This window comes from Vidua macroura, chromosome 6 (genome assembly GCF_024509145.1).
Source record: "Vidua macroura isolate BioBank_ID:100142 chromosome 6, ASM2450914v1, whole genome shotgun sequence".
NCBI classification, from domain to species: domain Eukaryota; kingdom Metazoa; phylum Chordata; class Aves; order Passeriformes; family Viduidae; genus Vidua; species Vidua macroura.
The window spans coordinates 38,616,246-38,638,537 of record NC_071576.1 but is presented as its reverse complement, the minus strand read 5'-3'; the positions used below and the strand labels follow the sequence as shown (position 1 = coordinate 38,638,537).

At 36.3% G+C, this 22,292-nt stretch overlaps 1 protein-coding gene across 7 annotated transcripts in view; it reads left to right on the top strand.

Moving 5' to 3' along the window:
* The window catches only part of PHF21A (PHD finger protein 21A), a 124,453-nt gene that overhangs the window by 15,507 nt on the left and 86,654 nt on the right, over positions 1-22,292 (top strand). For all 7 annotated transcript variants that reach the window (XM_053980902.1, XM_053980898.1, XM_053980901.1 and 4 more), the window contains 2 exons: positions 16,408-16,448; positions 20,186-20,321. In XM_053980902.1, coding sequence (XP_053836877.1) covers positions 20,268-20,321 — 54 coding nt within the window. In that variant the 5' untranslated portion in view covers positions 16,408-16,448; positions 20,186-20,267. The remainder of the gene's footprint in view (positions 1-16,407; positions 16,449-20,185; positions 20,322-22,292) is intronic.

Below are 22,292 nucleotides of genomic sequence, written 5' to 3'. Positions count from 1 at the left end.
GCCTATGTCAGCATGGAGAGAGAAAACATATAGTAAATCAAAAGTTTCCAACTACAAACAAGAGTGCCAATTTCTTTGAATTGTTACTTTGTAGTGCTATTTGTTGCTGGTGTAGTTTGCACAAACATCTCTAGGATGATAAGGACATTGTGTTCCTGTTTTCTTTCAGCAAGACCAATTCCAATGCTATTACTGGTCTAGATGATACCTCCCCCTGCAAAATAAAATGAAAGAACCCCAAACCAATCTGTATGATTCTGTAAGGAGAGAGTTATTTGAATAACAAAATTATAATAGCCCTTATGTGAAATGAAGGGAAAAAAATAGCATTGCCTGAAATTCTTATTTTCTTGTCCTTTTATGTGACTTAAGGGATTTCTCATGTAAACTGCATCTTTCTCATATAAACTGGATTGTGGTCAGCTTTCTCAACAGTGTAGATGAGCAATAATCTCATTGAGGCAATATCTGTGAGTTCATGAAACTGCTCATAAAGCTGCTTCTGTTTTTTTTGCATGTTTTTATCCTTGATAGTTGCTTGTTCCTGGTGAAGATGATAAGCTTGTTGGGTATGTTCATCTTCTTTTTACTGCCTACAGCAATACTGGAAGGCTTTATATACTGGACACTTGCTTTTTTTCCCAGACCTGTTGTAATTTTGGGCTTTAGAAAATGAAACTTCTCTGTTTCCCACAGATTGAGACCTGCTTGTTTATCCTACATGGCTTTCAGTTTGGCTATCTTCAAAAGCTCATCTGTCAGAAGAGAAGGAAGCTGACAGTGATGAGAAGGCAGACATTCACCAAATTGTTTAGGCAGTGCTTTCTAGCAGGATTAGCAATACTTCTAGCAGAATTCTGTTCGATGTTTGTCCTGGGCCTCAGCTTGAGCTTATGCATTTTCTGTGACAGTAATACTTTTTCACCTAGACTTCCTTATTAAAACAGAGAGCATCCTGCACTCTTCCAGGGTCAGGCAGGACCTGAAACAAGTTGTTTTCTCGGAGAGGAGTCAGACATTCATCTACATGTTCGTTTTGAATCCATTGGTTCGGGAGATCTTCCCTGTGGTCAGCTGGGAGGATGCCAAATCGTTGCCAGTCTTAAATGGGTCTTGGCAGTTTTTGCAGCAAACGTCCATGGCTTATGTTTAGTGCTGCTTTCCAACTTTGAGTCTTTCTCAGTTAGGAGAGACTGCCTGAGTCTCCTTCCGTTGACACCCTAATTGGTGAGGAGCTTGGAGGAGAATTTTTCATCAATCTGGTGGGTTATATAAAACCAAAAAAACTCTATAGCCTTCAGTACTTGCTTATGGCTTTATTTCAGTGTTGCATTATGTTACACAAACCAGTTTGATTTCTGCTTCATAAGCTGCAATTTCTGCTTTTAACATTATGTGCTTGAATTATAGCCTGGTTTATTTACCAGAAAACCAATCTCCAAAACAAACCAAGACATATACCAGCATGGCTGCTCAGTGTGATTAAACATAGGAACTAACATACTCTGCTGGACCAAATGTCCATCTAATCCAGCATCTTGCCTTTATCAGTGCCTAGCAGCAGCAGCTGACTGAACAGTGTAGGAAATGGGTGCATTCTGTCAGCCGCTGAAATATTAACAGTAAGTTTCTGACAGTTGTTTAGCTGCTGTCTGAGATGGAAGCTACATTTGGGCTATTGCACTGTGAATAGCAACATCAAACTATTTATAGGTGAATTTGCTGCCTTTCTGAACTAATTTATAAATATCTGTGGCTTACATAGTGTTTCACAGCAGCAAGTTCTGTGCAGTTTACCTGCATTTTCTGTGTGTGAGATAGATTGGTGCAAGAAAAAAATAGTTTCATTTGTTTAAATATACTGTCTTTTAGTCATTCCTCTTAGTACCATTTCTATTTCTCCCTTTTTTGAAGTGGAGCAGCCAGAATGATGTGCAGTGTGCATCACAGCAGAATGTTCCCTGTTTCTTCTCTGTTCTGTTTCTAATACCTTCTGAGACTTTTCTTGGACTTTTTGCTGCTGAGAGTTAATTGTTTGCTTGCAGTAATCTTGAAGTCTTTTTTGTAAGTAGTCATGCCTAGTTTCATTTAATTGTTGTATATTTATAGCTAGATTGTTTTTTCCTCTGAGTATATTATTTTGCACTTCTTGACCTGGGACAACAAAATGACAAATGAAAACCAGTAATTTGGTATTATCAGATCCCCTGTAACTCTCTGAAGTTTACTCTAAATACAACTATCTGAAATGATGGAAAGCATCACAATGTGTGCAACCTTCCTATTTGCCAGATAAGTTAAAAGTATGTTCACAGGCTTAACCCCGATCCTTGTTGTGGTAACTTCCATGCTCTTTGACTGTTCAGTGTTTTCTTTCTTTTTATTTTATTTATTACTTTTGTGTAGGTCCTCTCATGGCTTTTACTCTATAAGGTAGAGTGAGGTATATAAATGGGTTTGCTTCCTTTTGTTTTTGTTGCAATATGGTGTATGAACACTTCAGTATTTGAGATGTAGGTCTTCCAGCATCTATTTTCATTTCCTTTGAAGTTGGATGTCCAAAAGCTTAATTTCATTAAGATTGCAATCTTTTATATGAATACTTGGCAGAGAGTGTTCCTTAGAAATGTGGGGTTTTGTTGTTGGGTTTTTTTTTTCCTTTGTGTGTGTGTGGTTTTGTTTTCTATATTTTGGGTTTTTGTTTAAATGGCCAGTGCTTTGTAATCTTAGTATCATGAATTATATCACCTTCAAAGGGTGACATAATTCATTCCTGCCTCTATAATTTGTTCCTACATCCTGCCTCATCCCAGCCTCTTTTCTTCAGTTTTCTCTTCCAGTTTGTGGAAGTCCTTGTCTTGCCTTTTTAACCAAATCTGTGATTTGGTGGCCAGCTGTGAGATTCTTTTTTAATAGATAGCAAGAATCCCCTGCTCATCTCATTTTGTTTCATTTTGTACATCTCATTTTGTACAATTTTAATTTTTTAAATTTGATAGTCTGTTTGAAACTCAAAACTTCTCACTCACCTAGCATTGATATCAATGAGTTTTAAGGCAGTTTGACTGTCAGGCAAATGGCAGCTGTTAACTTTCATAGGTTTACTCCTTGTCTATTCCTTAATTTGATTATGGGGGAAATTTGTATTAACTAGTTGAACTGTTAGGACACTGGGAACAACTACTTCTCACAGAATAAATACTGCTTGAAAGTAATGTCTCTTTTGATTATCATGCTTCTATATATATGAATTTACCTTTCTTTTGGTTCTGTAAGTATTGATTGAGTGTTAAATAATTGAACTCACACAACAGTGTGGGAGCGTTCATTCCTATATCTGGAGGGTAGGAAGAAGGGCTACAACAGACACTTATGTCCAGAAGACTCCTAGCCTAGAGGACAAGGAGACTGTACAGAGGACATCCAGACTGTAACTTGACAGAGGATATTCAAATAAACTAGTTCAGAACTTGGCAACACATGGTAATGCTGATTTACCCGCTGTAGGAATTGCATCCTTAACTTCAGCTTTGCTCAGTGTGCATGGATTATACAAATTTTCAGATATCTAGGTGGTTTAGGTTATTGTTGGGGGAATCAATCCTCCTTCAACTTCTTGCTATTTGTAATTGCCTTTAGTAATTTGAATTACAATTTCACATTATTGTATTCAGAAGCTCATAGCACTTTGTACTCTTGTGTGGGTGCATGCTTGTGATGCTTTGCAAGTTGTGGAAAAAATATTTTTTTAGTAGGTTAGTATTAAGCTGTTGTAGAATTTAAAGAGTCTCTAGTGTACTGTGTGACTGCAGCAGGAACCTTAATAATCACAAAAAGTTTAATTCATAAAATTGCTGTTACCTTGAATGCTTGAGTAAGAACTTTAAAGCAGATTTTTGAAAAGTAAAACTGGCAGTTTTTGATGCTCATGAATGAGAAAACTGAATATTGTGTTTTGGTTTAGTAGCTCATGAAGTTAAGCAGCTGAAGTTTGCTTTGGTTGTTGGTCTCTAATTGGACAAAGCATGGTTTTGTGTGTTAGTGAACAGACACTTCTAAAAACATACCAAGCCAAGAAATAAATACTTGCATTGTTGTAAATCAGGTATCATTATTTTGTATTTGGAAGATGAAACTCTTTAATAAAGTGACTTGACAGAGGCAAGTCAAATGAACTTCAGAAACTGGCAACACATGCTACTGCTGATCCCAGGGTCCTTTGGTGTGTTCATAAGCAACCATTCTTGTCCTCTTCAGAAAAAAAGTATTTCTTACCATTCTGCCCTCTTCCAGGACTGGAGCTTGTAAAGTGTATGAAAGGATGATGTACAAGCCTCTTCCCCCACAGAACTTGTGCCAGATGTTATGTGCTTGGTAACGCAACTTGAGAAAATAGAATGGGCTGAAATAATTTAAATTCCTACTGTTTCTCCAATAGATAATTTGAAAATATGCCATTTAGCGCAGGTTAAAATGACAAGAGGGACTATTACTCACTGGGAGTGACTTCTGAAACATTAAATACCTCTGGGTTTAGAATTCTTTAAAATGCTTGTGTTTGGCTTTGGGAACCTAAATATCTTCTGTCTGGGACAAGCATATATGTTTTTTTTTGCAGCAGAGGGGACTGAAAAGAGTGTGGAGGGTGGTACCATCCTTCTTTTCCTTCCTTCTGGGGCAGGTGTTTTTTGAATGACAAGGGACTGAAACAAAACTTGTAATTTAGTTGAGGTATATTGTGCAGAATAGAGAGAAGGAAACAGCTGCTAAGATCAGAAAATAAATCTGTATTGGAGAATAGAAAACAGGTCTTTCCAAGGTGTGTATATAAACTTGTTCTCACTTGTCCATCTTTTTTGTGTAGGCTGTTGTCTAATAGTTCATTAGGACTCTGTCATAAATGTTTTCTGATGTGTTGTCAGGGTTTCCATTGCAATGAACTAGTAATCACTGTTTAAATAATTATATATATATATATATATTTTAAAGTTGTATATACTCTGGAAACTCTACTTTTGCCTAGAAAAATCTTTTCTCTTTGAATTGAGTTGAACTGATCCCTGGAAGAAATAAACTGGTGATTTTTTTAGGTTTTGTGTTCATTTTTTTTTTTGAGTGTAGAATTACATTTTTTTAAGAAAAAAATGGAGTCAATTTTTGCCTCCAGTGCTTAAATCTTGGTGATTTTTAAAGGTTTTTTTTTTTGGTATGTGTTTATTTATTTAATGCAGTATTCTGATACATGTTTGACCTCCAGAAGGTTACTCCATTTTGCTTGGCTTGGTGAAGATGAATTTTGGGAGTTCATCTATACTTTAGTTGATGCTATTGTGTTTCTCCAGTAGTCTTGTGTCAGTCCCATGAGGCTGTATTGCATTGAGTAGTTCACCTGAGTGTCATCCAGGGTAAAGCAATGAGAAAATGTGGGTTTAACTCACCATTATTCCATCTTGCCTGAATGAGAAAGTTCATGACTTATAGAGACAAAATTTTTTGTCCTGAGCATGAGTGTTGCAAAGCTACAGGGTAGATTAGAAATCCTAAGAGCAGGAAATGCTGCATTAAGTAAGTAAATTGTTCAAAGTAGTTGTTAGAATAGGACTACCTTGGCAGAAGAATCAAGTTCTCTATAAAAACTTCTGAGGTACTTGGGCTACAGGTTAGTTACACCTTCATTTAATAGCTTTGTATGAAAATAAACAGGGAAAGAAGGAATTGGTGTTGAAAGAGAGGAATGTGTGAATATTCAACAGTGTTGGACTTGTGTATCTGTTGGGAGAAAGAAAGAATCCAGATATTCACGGTGCTCAGCAGGAAGCAGGGAAGAGGAGATTTTCTTCCTCTTAGAGGTGTGCTGTGAAAACAGTGATGCAGCCTGGCAGGCCAAGTCCTGTTGCATTCAAGGAACAAAAAACAACAGCTGACAATGGCTCAGAAGCTGCAGGGGAGCTGGTCTAGTAAAGAAGGAAAAAATTAGGGCCGAATCTTTCACAGTAAATTGTGATGCTGTCGTCTTTTTAAATACAGTCATTACAGCTGAAGGAAGCAGAGAGAAAAAGCTGATGCTGGAACAATCTGGTAGTTAAATCTAAGGGAAATGAGGAGAAGGGGTGGACTCCTGCTCATCTGCAGCAGCATTGCACACAGAGCTACCTGATTTAGGCCTAGCGACAGTGCGTTGGAGGCCTTGGGAAGGCAGATCGCTCCGGCAGCGTGTTTTGTCAGCGTGACGTGCTCGGCAGTGTGTACAGCCTGCATGCTGAACGCCAGTGGCTGCCTTTGACTTCGCTTCTCACAGTTCTAAGAATGTAATGAAATCCCTTCTCACTCACGCTTTTATTTTGGGATGGAGGGGGAGAGAAAGGCGCTTTCAATATTCTGCTATGTTCAGAGTTTGAAACAAGCATGTTTTACCTAATTCTGTTTACTGCCTTTTTATTTAGGCTGTGTGTGAAACACATTGATATCTTTACATGCTCTATCATAATTTATCAGTACGCAAAACTAAAAACTCATGGAAAACTTATTGATACTTATCTAATTAATCTCTACACAGGGAATACAGTAGTTATTGTTGGAGGGTCCCAAGCGTTTTTTTTTCTTTGGTTTTTTTTTTTTTTTTTTTTTTTTTCTTTCTTTCTTTGCTGGTCTTTGTGCTCAGGAGATCAGGAATGCCAAAATGACAGTATGGTTTAAAGAAATAATAGCTGATGAAAATGAAATAAGTTTGGCTAAAAAGTGAATTGAATGCAAATATAGAATGAGAATGGTTTTTGCTAAATGCAAGCAGGCTGTACTTAGAACAGATGTTGTAGTCAAAAGGAGAGAAAAATGTGATACCTGTCTGATAGCAGCAGAGGGTCCCAGCCACCTTTTCAGAGTTCAGAGCACCCGACAGAATCAATAGAAGTCTGAGACTGTTTTGCGTAGAACTTTGTCAAATTGAATTGCCAGTATTCGTTCTAGAAAAAAAAAATCACTTTTAGCAGGTGAGAAGCATTACCTTTTTCATCTTGTTTGTAAAATCTGAAGACAGATTAAGAAACAAATGATTGTTCTTTTGATACTTTTTTCGTGTGAACATCTGTTCACCAACAAATCACTTTCATATTGTCTCTTGGCAATAATTTAGAAGCCTAACGTATTAGAGCAAGTGATCTGTAGTGTTGTAAAGGCAAGAATTTATGTGTAGTTTCTCATTTTGAGCCATGTTGCTTCCTGTTAAAATGGAAGCTCCACATAAGATGAAATTAACGCCTATATTCTTATATGTGAAAAACACCAATCGCTTGGTTTTGAAAATTTTAAAAGTTTATTAGTAATAAAATAGTTATAAAAAATAGCAATAAAATTAGAGTAATAAAAATTTAGACAATGAAGATTAGGACACTACGAGACAATAAAAAGCAAAGAATTACAGACGTCCGGATGTTTTTGGGCACTAAGCTGCCAAAAACATGCCTTGCGAACAAAGGAATAACCCTTAAAAGCACTAGCCTGTTGCATATTCATATATCTCATACATGATGCATAAATTCCTTGCAAATTAAGAAGTTTTCTGGTTTTTGTCAACTTCTTCCCCTTAGTCCTGGTGATTCCATAAAGACTGAGAGAAGGTGGAAGAATGTTTGTCTTTTCCGATAAGGAGGCCATAACTCTTCAGGTTTCGTGTCACTGTTATCTCTGTGTGAAGAGTTTCTTCTTTATCTTATCCCTTTTCTTGAGCTAGTAAAAAAATATCTTACATCGCAGAGTTTCTATTTTAACATTGTTATAACCTAAAACTATATTTAACACACTACTTAAAAAGGATTAATACAGTGTTACAAAATAACCCTCCATAATACATATAGTATTCAATTTAATATTTGCGAAGAGCCAATCATAAAATATGCATTTTTCACATTATAAATATTCTATTATGTATTTTTCAGTATCATAAAGTGCAGAATACAAGAATGTATATTATCAGCTAATTTTCAAGTTTGTCTACTGTACCTTATATACATTAAATGGTTTCTTTTTAATGAATGTGATGAAATAATTAAATTGAGGAGTCCACTTTATTATAAGAACTTTGACAGACTAAGTGTGGGCCAGTACCTGTTGCAGTATACTGACAAAAAAGTTGACCACAGCAAAGTCAGAATAGGTTGGTTTAATCTTAGTATTTAAAGAACACCTATGCCATAATGAGGTTACACAGAAAATAATAGTGATTTCTATTCTGCCTGAGTAACAAGCAGAACAGAAAGAAGTCAGGACTGCCAAACTCAGATGCATCTTTACCCCTAGTTGTTCTGTAGGTCTTCCTGTTTCAAAATGAAAAGGATGTTCAAATGTGACTCTGTCACTGAAAATGTAACTCACAAGCCAAATTTCTGATCATGTGGGGAAAGTGAAAGGTCACTTCTTACTGATAATTTTAATTAAAAAGAATCAGCAAAGTGCTCAATCTTGTACCCAGTATAGCACACTGGAACTTGATAACTGCTGAAGGAAGGAAGGAAGGTCTCCCTTCTGCTGCCAGCACAGTGCTTCCACTGCTGAAGCTTGTGCATGACGTTCCCCTGACCAATCTGTGAATCACTTCAACTTTGTGTGGAATATGGAGTGGACAGTGGTCTCGCCCACCATTCCCCCCAGAAAAAGTGAGGACTGCTGGAGGTAGGACCTCTCAGCTGGAAGAGGACATGAAGGAGAGTTCCTTGGCCAGCTGGATTAGCTGACTCTAGGAGTGTTATTTAGCCTGCAGGTTAAATAATAAGAAAGAAACTGAAGGTAGAACTATAAACTTTGAGCAGAACTAGGCTTCACTTAGGTCTCTTGATATGCTGGTAGTCTAAACTTTCCTTGTGCATGCTTAGCAAACTGCATGTAGCTTTCATGAACACATTGAGACAAGGGTTTTACTGAAAATACAGCATCTGATTTTGAAAGAACTTTATAAATACAGAACTATAAAAGATTACCTGTTATTTTAAGGCACCCTGCCATATCACAATAGACCTGTATTTTTAAATGTTTGCATGTTATTACATGTGTACCTGCTTCTGTCTGATATTTGTGGAACAGTAACATCAGTACAAGCTTGTGTACCTAATCTCTCTAAATCTGTCACTGAAGATCTCACTGCTGCTCCTTGTGATTCTCAGCCAGTGATATTTTAAACAGAAAGCCCTTGTGATTGCAGGGCTTGTCTTTTTTTTCTTCATTGGAAATGCCTGTTAAATTTCTTTGTTCAACAAATTATCACATTTTGCTATTTTATTTCTTAATTTTAAAATACATTGTGGAATTGTATCTGTTTCCTGTCTGTCACATGCGAGTTGCCCTTCATCAAAGTGCATTTAACACAGATTTATTCACTTAACCAACACTCCCTTTAAGTAGTTTTCACTATACTTTGTAAACATGGAAATGCTGCATAGGTAATATTTACAAGGTAGAAGGAAATTCAGGGTCTCCAATTGAAGCCCTGCTGTTCTGAAATTTCTTTGGGAAGAAAGAAAGTCTAGACTCTTAGGACTCGTATAACTGTAATATGAAGTCTTCTGTAATGCAGAATTATCTTCTAGAATATGTGTTCTCACTTTAAATAAATTAGTTTATACATTCATGTTGGATAGTCCTTTAAAATATATAATCTTTCAGCTTGGTCCTCTTGGTTGTTTAGTCACAATGTTTTGCTTTTCATTTAAACGCTACATGTATGAAGACTTTAATTGATTTGCAGTCACTCTGTGCTAACATGAAACTAGAAGGCTTGCCTATACTTGCTTGTGTTTTGGACTTGCACTTTCACTGTTTCCTCTCTAAATTCTGGAAGAATTCTTTGAATCATATATACTTCATTTATCCTGCTTTCCCTCTCCGAGAGCAGAATCTCTTCTTTCCATCTCAACTGAGGAGATGTACGTGGTTTGCCGAATTTTATTCCTCATGTTTATAGTGTTTTCTCTTTTAACTTTTCTTTTTCCTTCACTTGTTTGGCATTTCCCCCTGCTGGCCGACTGCGGTAACAGCAGCTCTTTCCCCGTGGAAATGGAAGGCCGAGGCTATCCTTGAGTGTCACGGCTGTGTTGTTGAGGCATTGGCTGCTCTTCTGACATTTTTTTGGTGTCCTCTGAACGTCTCTGGCAGGTAGATAAAATTCAAAGAATAGTCTGTAAAAGCAGGATGTGCACATACCTGAGGATCTCTCCATTACAAGTGCAGTTGCACTTCCAGTGATAGTCAGAGGTACCTCTAATTTTGCATTTCATGCCTGCAGTCTTGCAACTCTACCCAGATCATCTCCTTTTGTACTCTGGACCTCATGCCAAAACTCTTAAGGCACTTCTACCTCACTAATATATCTTTCCCACGAGGCAGTTCTTTCCAAGATAAAGTGGGTTGCTAGGAGGGGAAAAAGTGTTTGCACTCAGTAAGAAATTTCTCTTCATGTTTAAAAGGATAAAACTAGGAATCAGAGATCCCTCCCTTCTTAATGGAATTTCAGGGGGAAAATTAGTTTAATAGGTACTGGGGTAGAGTTTTCTTAGTTTTTCTTGTTCCTTGCATCTTTGGTTGTTAAATCAATTATTAGGATTTATCGTGTGTGTTCTTACTAGAAAGTGTCTTTTCTCCTCCTCTCAACTCCCTCTCCTCCCCTTTTTCCAAAGTAGTCCTCTGTCTCTGAAGTATGAAAGGAAGGCAGGAACTTCTCAGGGACTGGAATGAGAAATTTGCAACACAGGTTAAGAACAATATAGGTTAATAAACTGATTTTGCTAGACATACTGTTAAAAAGCAAAACAAAACCAAAAAGCACAAACATTCAAATAACTTCCCTTTGCATTTCTTATAAATTTTGAGACCTAAATAGTGGGCTATAACAGCTAGGAAGGGACAGCTCCTTCTGTTTTTTGTTGACCTTCCATCTTATTTTCCTTCCCAGTGGTATATACTTTGTAAGTACTTGGAAATAATTCAAAAAGGCAAAAGTACCATTTTAAGACTTAACAGATTAACTGACATATTTCTGAAATTAAATTGTTAAACAATGTTTAAAAAAAAATCCCAAACAACCCAGGTTTCCAGCAACTTTATGGAATATCAAATAACTCAGCAAAACATTTTTAGAAACAAATGCAAAACTCTGCCTTCTGCTGATTTATACCTTCACATCATGTAAATATTTTAATTTTGCAAAAGATTCCTCAGCTCTCCACTTCAAATATGAAACTTTGCTGTTGCACTGTTAGTAAAAGATAAACTTACAGACCTTGTTAGTACTCTTGGTGTGTGTTTAGGTAAACAGTCCTTCTGAAAAGTAATTAACTGAAATAAAAATCCAGGTCATACAACTTTTTTTATATGAGCAAGAATTTAGCCACACTGCATATAAGATGATTTTGTGTGTACTTAGAACCTGGTGAAAAGTAACTCACTGGGCAAAGTGAGGCTTAGTGATTCTGCAATATACTAGAACTTCTGAATGCAACAGTGTTATAAAACATCCCTGTACACTGGTGTCTGGGTAGAAAGAGGAGAATTTTACTGATGGTAATTTTATGAATGTTAGCTTAAATGGGGAGCCCTTGATACCAAGTCAGAAAGAACATCTGCCAGACTCATTAATGATCATAGGTTAGAGAGGCTTCTCTGATTTAAGAAATAGGTTAAGACTGTGCAAAGAAGAGGGGTTTATGCACAGGTAAAAGTGGAGAGCAATATATCTTAAATCTGCACAAGTGACAGAGATGATTCTGAGATTTTAAAACATGTTTGTGCTAATTTTCTGCTAGACCAAATGTAGTTTAAAATTTTGCCAGAGAGTGTGATTTCATACTCCATCCCACCCCCAAGATGCTGGGAAAGACTGTGTTCAGGAAGAATTACTAATGCCCAATGGAGCTGTAGTCGTAGGACAAGAGCTAAGAGGGTAATTGTCAACTGTTTACATGTGTTTGGTGCCATGGCAAGTTTTGGTTGATATTTTAAGAGTCAACTTGTGAAGTGGTTTTATCTTTGCACTAGAGGTGGTCTTTTAAACTGAGTCTTCCAGCTCATTTTCTATGTGTTAAATATAGTACTGCTTCTGCAAAGACAAATGATGGTGTTGCACACTTCTATTTAAACTTAGTTTGATGGTTTTATAAAGTGTTTCAGGGAAGATGAAGCAATCTAACCCCAAGTGAAGTCAGCTTCAGGTGTCTTAAACTCCAAACTGCATTTACTTCATGGTGAATCATAGCAGCAGAAGAACTTTTAGAGAGAACTGAAGTTGTAGTTTGAATCCTATAAGTTGTTTGCATGCATAAGCAGAAAATCCAGGCTCCTTGACCAGTTTAGGGGGAGTTAATCTATCAGTAGTGTGTGGGGATAAGGAACGAGGAGGAGAGAGCAATTGTACAGATGGACAAACTGGAAGGCATGACTTCTACACTTCAGTCCAGTCTGAGTTATCTTGAGCAATCCTGTTGGTCCCTTTACCACCTGCCTGGCATGTGTTCCTGGGGCTGACTGGGAATTCTCCCAGCCGCAGCACAACAGGAAGATCAGATTCTGTGCATTGCCACAAAGGAGGTTTATTTTTGTCACAGAAGCAACAGCACCAGTGCTGCTAATAATGGTCATTGAAACATGAGCCTTATAATAATATAATATGAAATTGGTTATATACCCTGTCTGGCCTGTGTTTGGTCTTCTTAAGACTGCAGAAATCCTGTGAAGGAATATGAGTTGCTGATTTGAAAATCACAGTAAAGTATCTGCTATGACTTGTTTTCTTAGGAGATAGTGGTAGAGTGCTCTCTATATACAGGATGTCTTTCAAGTATGGGAGGGAGAGCTGTTGCTTTGAGGAGTTCACATCTGAAAACAAAAGTCCAGAGAAAAAATTCTGAATCCCTTCTGTGTGGTGTGTATTTTGTGCACACACACACAAGATTAATAATGCTTTACCCTCATATTGTAGAGCAATTCTCTGAAATGTGAAAAAGGTTCACAATTGCCTGTGCACAGCATATAGTCCTTTTTTTTTTCTGTGTACTGAATAAGACTGAGATCCTTTTGGCGAAAAGATACATAAGATAGATAATTAAACATTGTAACATGATATGAATGGATAGAGTTCCATGGTTTGACAGTAAACATTTGCTAGTTTCTAGAGTTAGGAGAAATGTAAAGAAAAAATTGTTGAACATGACATTTAATTCTTTCCAGTTTTTCCAAGTGAGTCTCTGGTTACAGTAGCATAAACTTTATTGTATAACTTGAAGGTAGTAATAAGTATATAATTGTTATAACCAGACATCTTAAAATACAGATAATTAGCATTTAAACAGTCTTAAGCCTTCAGGTGCAGTATGCTAAAATGTTTTCACCACCATGTATTTTTCTGATGTCTTCAGCTGCTACCAAGCCTTAAACATAGGAGTTTTAAGATCTTAGTTTTCATAACACTCCCATGAAATGAGTAACTTTTCTAATCATAGATCACATATATGTTTTGGAAAGAAGGCAGCGCTCTTAATTTGACTCCCAGACCAGGGGTTTAAAACCCATTCCCAAAATATTGCAGAATGTACTGTAATAATCTGAGAGTTAACCTTGCAGGCCCCTACCTTGGCCAGTTTACAGCATGTTTCTAGAGTCTTCAAAAGGCTCCCTCAGTAAATTGGATTGCTGAGATTTTGTGATACATTTCTGCTGAAGTTTTTGTTACAAATGCCTGTATAATGCTAAACTCTTCAGACTTCTCTATTGATATGAGTGATTGTGAGCTGTCTAATCTTAACTTTCTAATGTGTTTTGTAGTGAGAATGAGAGAGGCAGTGTGAGTTTCTATATGTGCTTTTGCTGTGAAGAAGAAATAATCTCATTTCATCTACAGAGCAGACTTTATCCCTTTTTCATTAATACTATTCTGTCTTGATTCCCAGCATCCACAAATACAGGCAGTTGTCAAGAACCAAAGTCACAGATATTGTAGGTAGTTTGCTGTTCTTACTTAAAAATGCTAAGAGCAGTTGAAAACTTATATCTGTTTAAGATATATATTTTCTAGCTGCTTGGGATTACTAGTCTTGGGTATTTGTTCTTCATTTCTCTGTCTCAATTCTCTATGCAAGAAAACTCTCCTGTATCAGGCACAAGTTTTTCTATGGCTCTCATTAATGCACTGCATATTAAGAAACCAATTTTTTATTTATCATAGGGCTTAGATGTTGAGGTTTAGAAAGCCATGCAAATCAAAAGTTCAGAATTGCAAGAAATTCAATTGTTATTTCATTCTTTGTGCTTGTCCTTTCTACTAAATGAGGCAGGGTTGTTAGTAAAAATAGTATACCTGCGTGAGGGCAGAATTTTGTGTTGCCAGAGGTTTGACATTCAAAGGTTAACCTGTTCTAAACACTAAAGAAAAAACCTGCAGTAAATTATCTACAGAAGAGGATGCAAATGTATTTCCATTCCCTATATAGGTCCTCTCTAAGTGACTTCTCCAAGGCAACACAGTGGTTCACTTGGATAGTCACGATTAAACTCCTTGTGTTCTAAACTTTTGTCCTTGGGAGCTCCTGGCTTCTGAGTCTGGGGTTGCAGCAAGGTTAAATGCAATCTGAAGGTTTGTAACTGTGCAGCTTTATTCTGCACAGTTCCATCTTGATGGAGCGAGGGTCCTGCTATGGAGGCGAGTCTCTACGTAGGGGGAAAATAGGAAGGAAGAAACAGCTGTTATTTTTAAGTGACAGCTTTCTTGTCAGGTTGTGTGTACTTGTGTTACAAGTAAATTGATATTTTTCTTTTTTAAAATAAAAATCATGCTTACTTATTCTAAGACTGCATTTGCAGATGTGTAGTACTGACTGTTTTGTTTAGCTTTCCAACGGCAGTAATCTAGAGCAGTGAGTTTTTTTAAATTATTATATTTTTATTAATAAGCATGGACAGATAATTGTAGTTGCTTGTTGAAGAGGGCACTTAGTACTTGCATGATGACTTCCTCTGTAGGTCTCTGGACCAATCAAGTGACTGATAGTGGGAGGTGGAGGTGACAAGTAGGATTTTAATACCAAATAGAAACTACTAGAGTTTGAGAATAATACCTGTCTCTTCACCACCCTCAAAAATGACAGTATTTAAAGTTCTGTAGCATCCAGAGCAAATGTGTTTACTTTGAATACAACCTCAAAACAGTCCGTACTTCCCAGCTCATAACCTGTCGTGGTAGCAGCTGGATGTTATGGAAACTTACCTGAAATTGCTCTAAAATTAAACATCATCGGTAATATTCTGTGGTTCAAAATGCACAATAACATTTGAGACTAGGAGACTGACAATACTGTCACTGCCAGCAGTAGGCTTCCTGTTTTCTTTTCTGTTCTCAGTGGCCATTAGCACCTGGTTCTGCTGGTTAGTAAATGGAAACCCTCCACTTGTGCTGGTCTCCAATGAGAGATGATCCTGACTTTCTACTGCTGTATCTTCTTATAAGCATGGGGCTTAAACTTCAGCTCTGTGATGACTTATGTGTGGATAGAAACATCTCCAAAGCTCATGTTAGCTGTGAAGTTAAAGCTTCAAATATGCTAATATTATAGTATTTTACTAGAAAACTGGGAGTATTTTGGAGCCTTTTTTTAGCATCAGGCAAAGTAATTGAGCGAATGAGTTATCATTTATATTGTAACTATCTTTTTAGAAATCTGACTCATGAGTTTTTTATGATTCATACGGTGATTTCACAGGTATTACCTTGCTGTACTACAGAATGTTCTACCCATGACCCAGGCAGTGTAATGGGCAGTGCCTCTTCTTGGCCTCCACCTTTTGTGTCCCCCCATATTGGCTTACACTGCTGTTTGTTTCAGTCCCTAGCAGTACTCTGGGATTTGAGCTCTTGTGACTGAGCTGACTTACCACCTGCTCTACCATCTTTGGGTGTTGGTGTAACCTCTAGCAGAAATGGTGGGCAAATGTCTAGGGTGGGTAACCTCGTCATATTTAGCTGTGGCAACTGACAGGACTTATGATATAGATCTTAATAAATGTAATGGAGAGAAGGTCTTTTCCCCCATGGGAGGGGGACACTGACCTTGCAAGGAACCAGAATTGCTGATTGCTTCTCTCCCTAGTGGCAGTAATAGTTTGTATTTTAATCCTGATTAAAATTGTAGGTCTTAGTTTTTCCTGCCACTTCAAACAGATTTTCTTTCAAAGTGGTGTTTTATAGTTAGCTTCAGCATTTAAAAAAAAATTACAGCTCCCCTGAAGAAAAACCAACCAAAAACCCCATTCTAAAGTCCCAACCCTTCCCTCTCCAACTTTTCAAATATTTGAATTTTTTTTTTTTGTTTCAAACTCTAGTTAAAAATATTTGTAATTATCTTTTTTGTTTTTGTTGTTGTTTTTCTTTTGTAGGAGGGGGTAGAGAGCTGAAAGGGATAACTTACTCAAAACTGGTAAGTACTTCTTCCTAAGGCTAAAACGGCTTACCTAAGAATAGATGATATGAAGAGCTGGCATCCATTCCTGGAAAACTTTGATGGTTGCTGAAACTGAAATTCTACCTATTCTTATATTCAAGAATTAAGTCTTAAAAAGTAAATGTTGCTGATGGAAGTTTTATAAATAAAATCTCTGTAAGGCTGAGATTTGGGCCGAAGGGTCTGTAAGTATAATGGACATTTAAATTCATCTACTCAAAATTAATATTTTTTTCTGTGTAATGTGAAAATCAAATTTATTTGAACGGGTTTTGGCTCAGAAAGACTTCTCTTTAAAATTCTGAGTTATTCAGAGTCCTTCCATACACACAGAAGGCATTCATGGCTTTGTGTGTGCCCTACCTTTGTTTATATAAATATATATGCCTTGTCAGCTGTGTTTCTAGTGTAGCTTCCAAAATAGCCATAGTTGAAATAGTATTGTGATATTTTAGAAATTCCCATGTAGATTATATTTAATTGAGATAACAGAAGTGTGAATCACTTATGTGATTATTGTTGTTTAAGGTTTCATTCAGTCTTTGAATATATAAAGAGTCTATATGCAGTGCATTGGGGCACTTACCTAAGTATGAAATTGTAAGTCTTGAAGCAACCACTTAAGAAATAAGTGATTATTGGTAATAAATGAATGCAAGCAAGAAATTGAATGGAGGACTGCTGCCTCCAATAGTTGAAATCCATCCAAAAATGCCTCATTTACCTCTTGCTCAATGCTCTTCCTGGCTGAGAAATGGAAGTATGTCTGGGTGTACAAGAGATGCATGTACTCCTGAATCCTGTGCCTTCCTTTTGGAAATCACCAATTCTGGTGTTGAGCAAGGCATTTGCTTGTTTTCCTTTAAAAATAATGAGATGAAGAATTTTTGCAGGCCAAGCCATTCATGCAGTTTCAGTTGTCTACAAGCTTTTTATTTGAAATAACTGCACTCCCATAAGAATAAAGTGGAAAATGCACCATGTTCTATGATCAATTCATAGATGGTTTTACACCTCTTTGAATGCATATTATAGGTAGTTTATAATGCTACTGAACTTAAGTTTTTTAATCTTCCCTTTAAATTCAGTCTAAAAGAAGAAAAGTTCAAAAATACCGAATGTTTGCACTAGTAAAATGTATAGCCACTTAAGTAATTTTTTTACCTCCACTCAAAGGAAGTATGAACAATATTTAACCAAATGTCCTGATAGATATTTATAGACATTATTCTATGTAAACTGGAAAAAAACAGTTTAGGTTTTTGCTGGATGTAAGGAATGATTGGTTTTTGTTTTTGTTTTTGTTTTTTTTTTTTGGTTTTTATTTTTGGTTCTTTTTTGTTTTTTAACTGTATTGGTTGTGTATAAGGTACTTTGGGGGAATTCTAGACAGGGATAACTGAATAGTTATTCCTGCTTGGGAAGGGAAGCTGCAAGTGTGTGTTCTAGAGAAAAACAGTTGTATGTATTTCATATTCAGAATTTGGCAACTTGACCAATCTTTTAAATGAAATATATTTTTTTCATGTTTATACTCCTATAAAGATAGCTAGGTTGAGCAACTACTTTTTTCTGCAAGGCAGTGTCACTTTTTCCTTGAACCTCTTAAAAATTAATTTTGAAAAATCTTGCTAGCTGTTAAAGGCATAGATGCAATTAGCTTGGATTAGTTTTTATGAACCATCAATACTGCAATTTCTATCTGTCAAATTAAGCTGTGCATTAATAGAAGTTGCTCAATCTTTATATGTTCTTTTACAGAAATACCTTGTCATATTTACCATGTACATGTATTGGACTTTACAGTAACATATATTTAAGTGATGGATATTTTTAACATTCTTTTGGATTTCTTTTACATTCAGTTGAAATAACTGTTTTGCTGTTTTGCACTCAACTTTGAAGTTAGCATGTAGCTACAGAGCTGTGTGAACTATTCATCATGTGTGCCTTCTGAGTTTTTGAAGACACACTGAGAAAGAAACTGACCATATCTGCCTGTCTTTACCCTGAAACTGAATTTTCAAGGGTCAAAAAGACTTCTGGCCTCTGCAGTGGGTTCCATTTTTCATTAACCAGTCTCCCACGTGGTTTTCTGAAGCATGGCTTCTTGTGAAACTGCAGTGGTGGGGACTCAAAGCATGCTGTAATTGTTCTTGTCAGTGAGTGGAAGTAATAATCCGTGATTCTGTTTTCTCATTACTGTTTGTGGTAATAGGACAGGGAACTATATGTAATTTCCATGTATCCCTTGATACAGATTACAATTTTATAGAGACTAGTGCTGCAAAGGCAGCTGTTTTCACTCATCTGTGTCACATGTGGGAGAGGCCCTTGCAGAAGGTCATTTCATGTGTTGGCTAGAAAGTTTGATCAGGCCTTTGTTATTTAAATAAGTAACTTTAAGCTAACAGCAGACAACACTGACAAAGAGTTTAAATGTAATGCTTTTTAACTCCCCTTTATAATCTACTCTTTTTGTAGCATATTTCTGTTTGAAAAGATAAATGATAAATAAAACAGAACACTCACCTTCAACCATTTTTTTAGGAGTTCACAAATTTGTCCACTACTTCAGTTTACTGTAGTGAGACAGTATTAAAATAAAATTCTTTAACTTAGAGGAATTACTCTCTTTTTGCAGCCTGCATGTCTAATCAAAGCTGTCAGGATCCTTTTGAAAACATTGTAGTCTCATTAGGAAGGCCTCTGAATTGGCAACAACACCTGTGCAATGAATGTGAGCAATTTTCAAATAATAAAAAAGTAGGAACTATTTTAACACAGCAACAATTCCTCAATTGTGGTGTCTGGATGGAAAAGTGACTGGAAAAATTGCTATATAATGTTTTCCAGTGACTTTCATGTGTTTGCATTTATAGATGTTTTTACACAGGTTCCCCTATGATGTGAGCACATGGGAATCTTAATCCTGTTTCAGAAGCTGATACTTTTAACATATTTCTGAAAAAAAAATCTCTTGTCCAGCATTCAGAGCTTTTAGAAGTATGTTTGATAATGCTTTTCTGTGTCAGAGATTGGTGGGATTAATTTGGTTGTAGTACAAGTGAAGATGCTAAACTTTATACTTATGATCTGCAAGTAGATTTCAAAGATTAAAAAGATTATAGAATTAATCTTTTTGAAATGTCTTGTACTGCTCAATATCACTCTTATGTTCCTTCAGAACAGATTTCAACTGAAGTTACTAACTTGGCACAAACTTTAGGCAGTGAGTTATTAATATATTAATGTTGTTCTGTTAAATAACATGCACACTGTCCCATCTAAGAACAGCTCTATATTATCATGAAAGTGTGTTATGCAGTGCATTCAATTTAACTATTTATTGTGGTTGTAGAATTTTATTCTCCGGAATAAGCTTTCATCGACACAGATTTTTAAAACATTCTCGGTAGTTAAATTTGCTAATTTAATATGCAACTGCAATAGGATATTGGTAGGAAACAGCTGCCTGCAAACTAAGATAAGGGATAAGTATGTCAACTTTTGGATATGTGGGAACAAATTTGGCTAAATGACTCCAAGGCGGGCATTTTGTAGAGCCTGCAGATTTCTTGTGTTCAAAAGACTGACTGTATTTAGGCATTTGAATATAGTTCACTATTGAATTCCTGTTGTGTTATAATCTCCTTTTTTCAAATGGACTCTTCTCCTTCACTAACCAAAATAAAACCTTTATTTTTCTATAGGACTGGTGTTAAAGAGGAAACCAGAAACTAAAGGCACTGGAATCAGCAAAGACACTTCTAGAGAAAGTGGAGAAGGTAGAGAATGGAGCTGCAGACTCTACAGGAGGCTCTGAAAGTGGAAATTCAGGTTCACCAGGTAATTTATATACTTTCTTGCTTTAAAGCAATAGCAGCATTAGTACTGCTGACAGTATTGCTACTAATGGGAGCATTAAGCAATAGCACTTCAACTATAGTAATAATTGTTTTATAAGCTTGAAACTACTTCAGAATTTTATACTCTGCATTTTGACCTGACCACCTGTTGTTTTTTAGCAAATGTGAAAAATCTACATATCAAACTGTGGGTGGGGATTTTTTTTTTTAGTATTTTGTAGCAGTAATAAAAACATTCTGAAAACTGTGTTCAGCTGCTTCTGTCTGGAAGGTTTTTCTGATGTTCTGAAGCCAACTTCAGTATTCAGTTGGCAATGGAGGAATATGGTGGAGAAATTTGAAGTGAAAGGTATATAGTGGTGCATAGTTTAATCTGATGCTCCTCTTCTGGAATGTCTTCTACTTCAGTAGCTTCTAAACTATATTTTTGATGACGAAAAAGTTGTAGTGCTTGGGTCTTTTTACTAGTACCCTGTTCAATTCTATATGGTAGTAGGGTTGCAGTTTGCCATTGTTTTACAATGCCAGTGAGGAATTATTACAACTAATGATGCTAAAACCTAATCTAGTAAATATAGGAGGACATATGCATATTAATTCTTGGAAGAAAATTATTACAGCCATAGACACAGACTAGCTGCAAATGTGAAATGTTAAATTTAACAAGACCTTTTCTAAACACAGATCTCCAAGTACTTCTGATGCTCTTCACATATCTGAAACTCATAACTGTTACACAGTGGATAAAAGAAATATGATAAGTAACATTGATCAGTGTAGTCCATCATATGAAATTTGGAAAATGTTTCAAAATTACTTGGTGACTTGTCTAAACTGTGATCTGGATGACTTGTTCAGTACTTGCTGCGATGCTGCACATATTGCAAGAACTCGAATGGGTGAATTAGTAAAATCAAGCTATGTCTGCTTTAACAAAATACAACTTACAGCAAGGGAGCAAAACCTGAAAAAGCTAAGGATAGATTTCCAGAACTATGGATGATGAGTATTTTGCTCTCCTCAGTAACTCCAAGGCCTTTGTATTCAAAACTTCAATGAAGTTTTGTTGTGGAGGTAAGGAAGTTCAGAAATTACCCATGGCATTTTGCTGCAGACATAGAAATATTTAAGGCCAGTAAGTAATTTTTTCAAGTATTAACTATTGTAAAGCAATCAAAATATTAATCATGCTTGTGTTTGTATGACAGTGTTTACCCCTTGTGTGCATCTTCATTCCCCTTTGTGCCCAAGTGAACCAAAAATTTTAAGACTGTGAATTCTGAATAACCTTTTGCATCTGTTCATAATGACACTGATGAACAGGGATGAAGACTGAGAAATGTCCAAAAAGACCTTTTTTAAACAGATTAAAGTTGGTGGGGTTTTGACTTTCTTTACTTTGCCCAGTTGCCATTAAAAGTGAACTTTGCACAAAAATCAGCTTTAATTAGATTTAGTTTTAGTTCATGAAACTAGAAAAACCATTATATCTGAAGGCGGTCTTTTTTAATTCAAGATGCTGTATATTTCTATAATCAAGGTTAAGAAAAAGTCTGTATGTTTACAGTGGAAAATAACACTTGCAACAAAATATTGGGTGCTTCAGTAAAGGTTTTGTGAACTGTTCTTGTGTGGTTATTGCTTGTCAGCATGCACACTGATAGAAATTAAACTGGTTTTGACACTAAAAAAAAATCTTCAAATTAAATACTTGAACTTTCTCATATAGCTCTGAATTTTGTACCTAAAGAGATATAATATGTTCCTTCTTTTCACTCAGGATTTATGAAGAATTGTCTCTCGTCATCTTTTACTTCTCTGGGGAGAAGTAAAAAGATTTTACTTTTTCTGAGGACTCTTTAACAAAGCTTGCCAACACTCACACAGTCCTGGTTTGTTGTCATGTTGGAAGTGGTGGACAGGTGTCTGTGATGAGCATAAGGAATTCAGC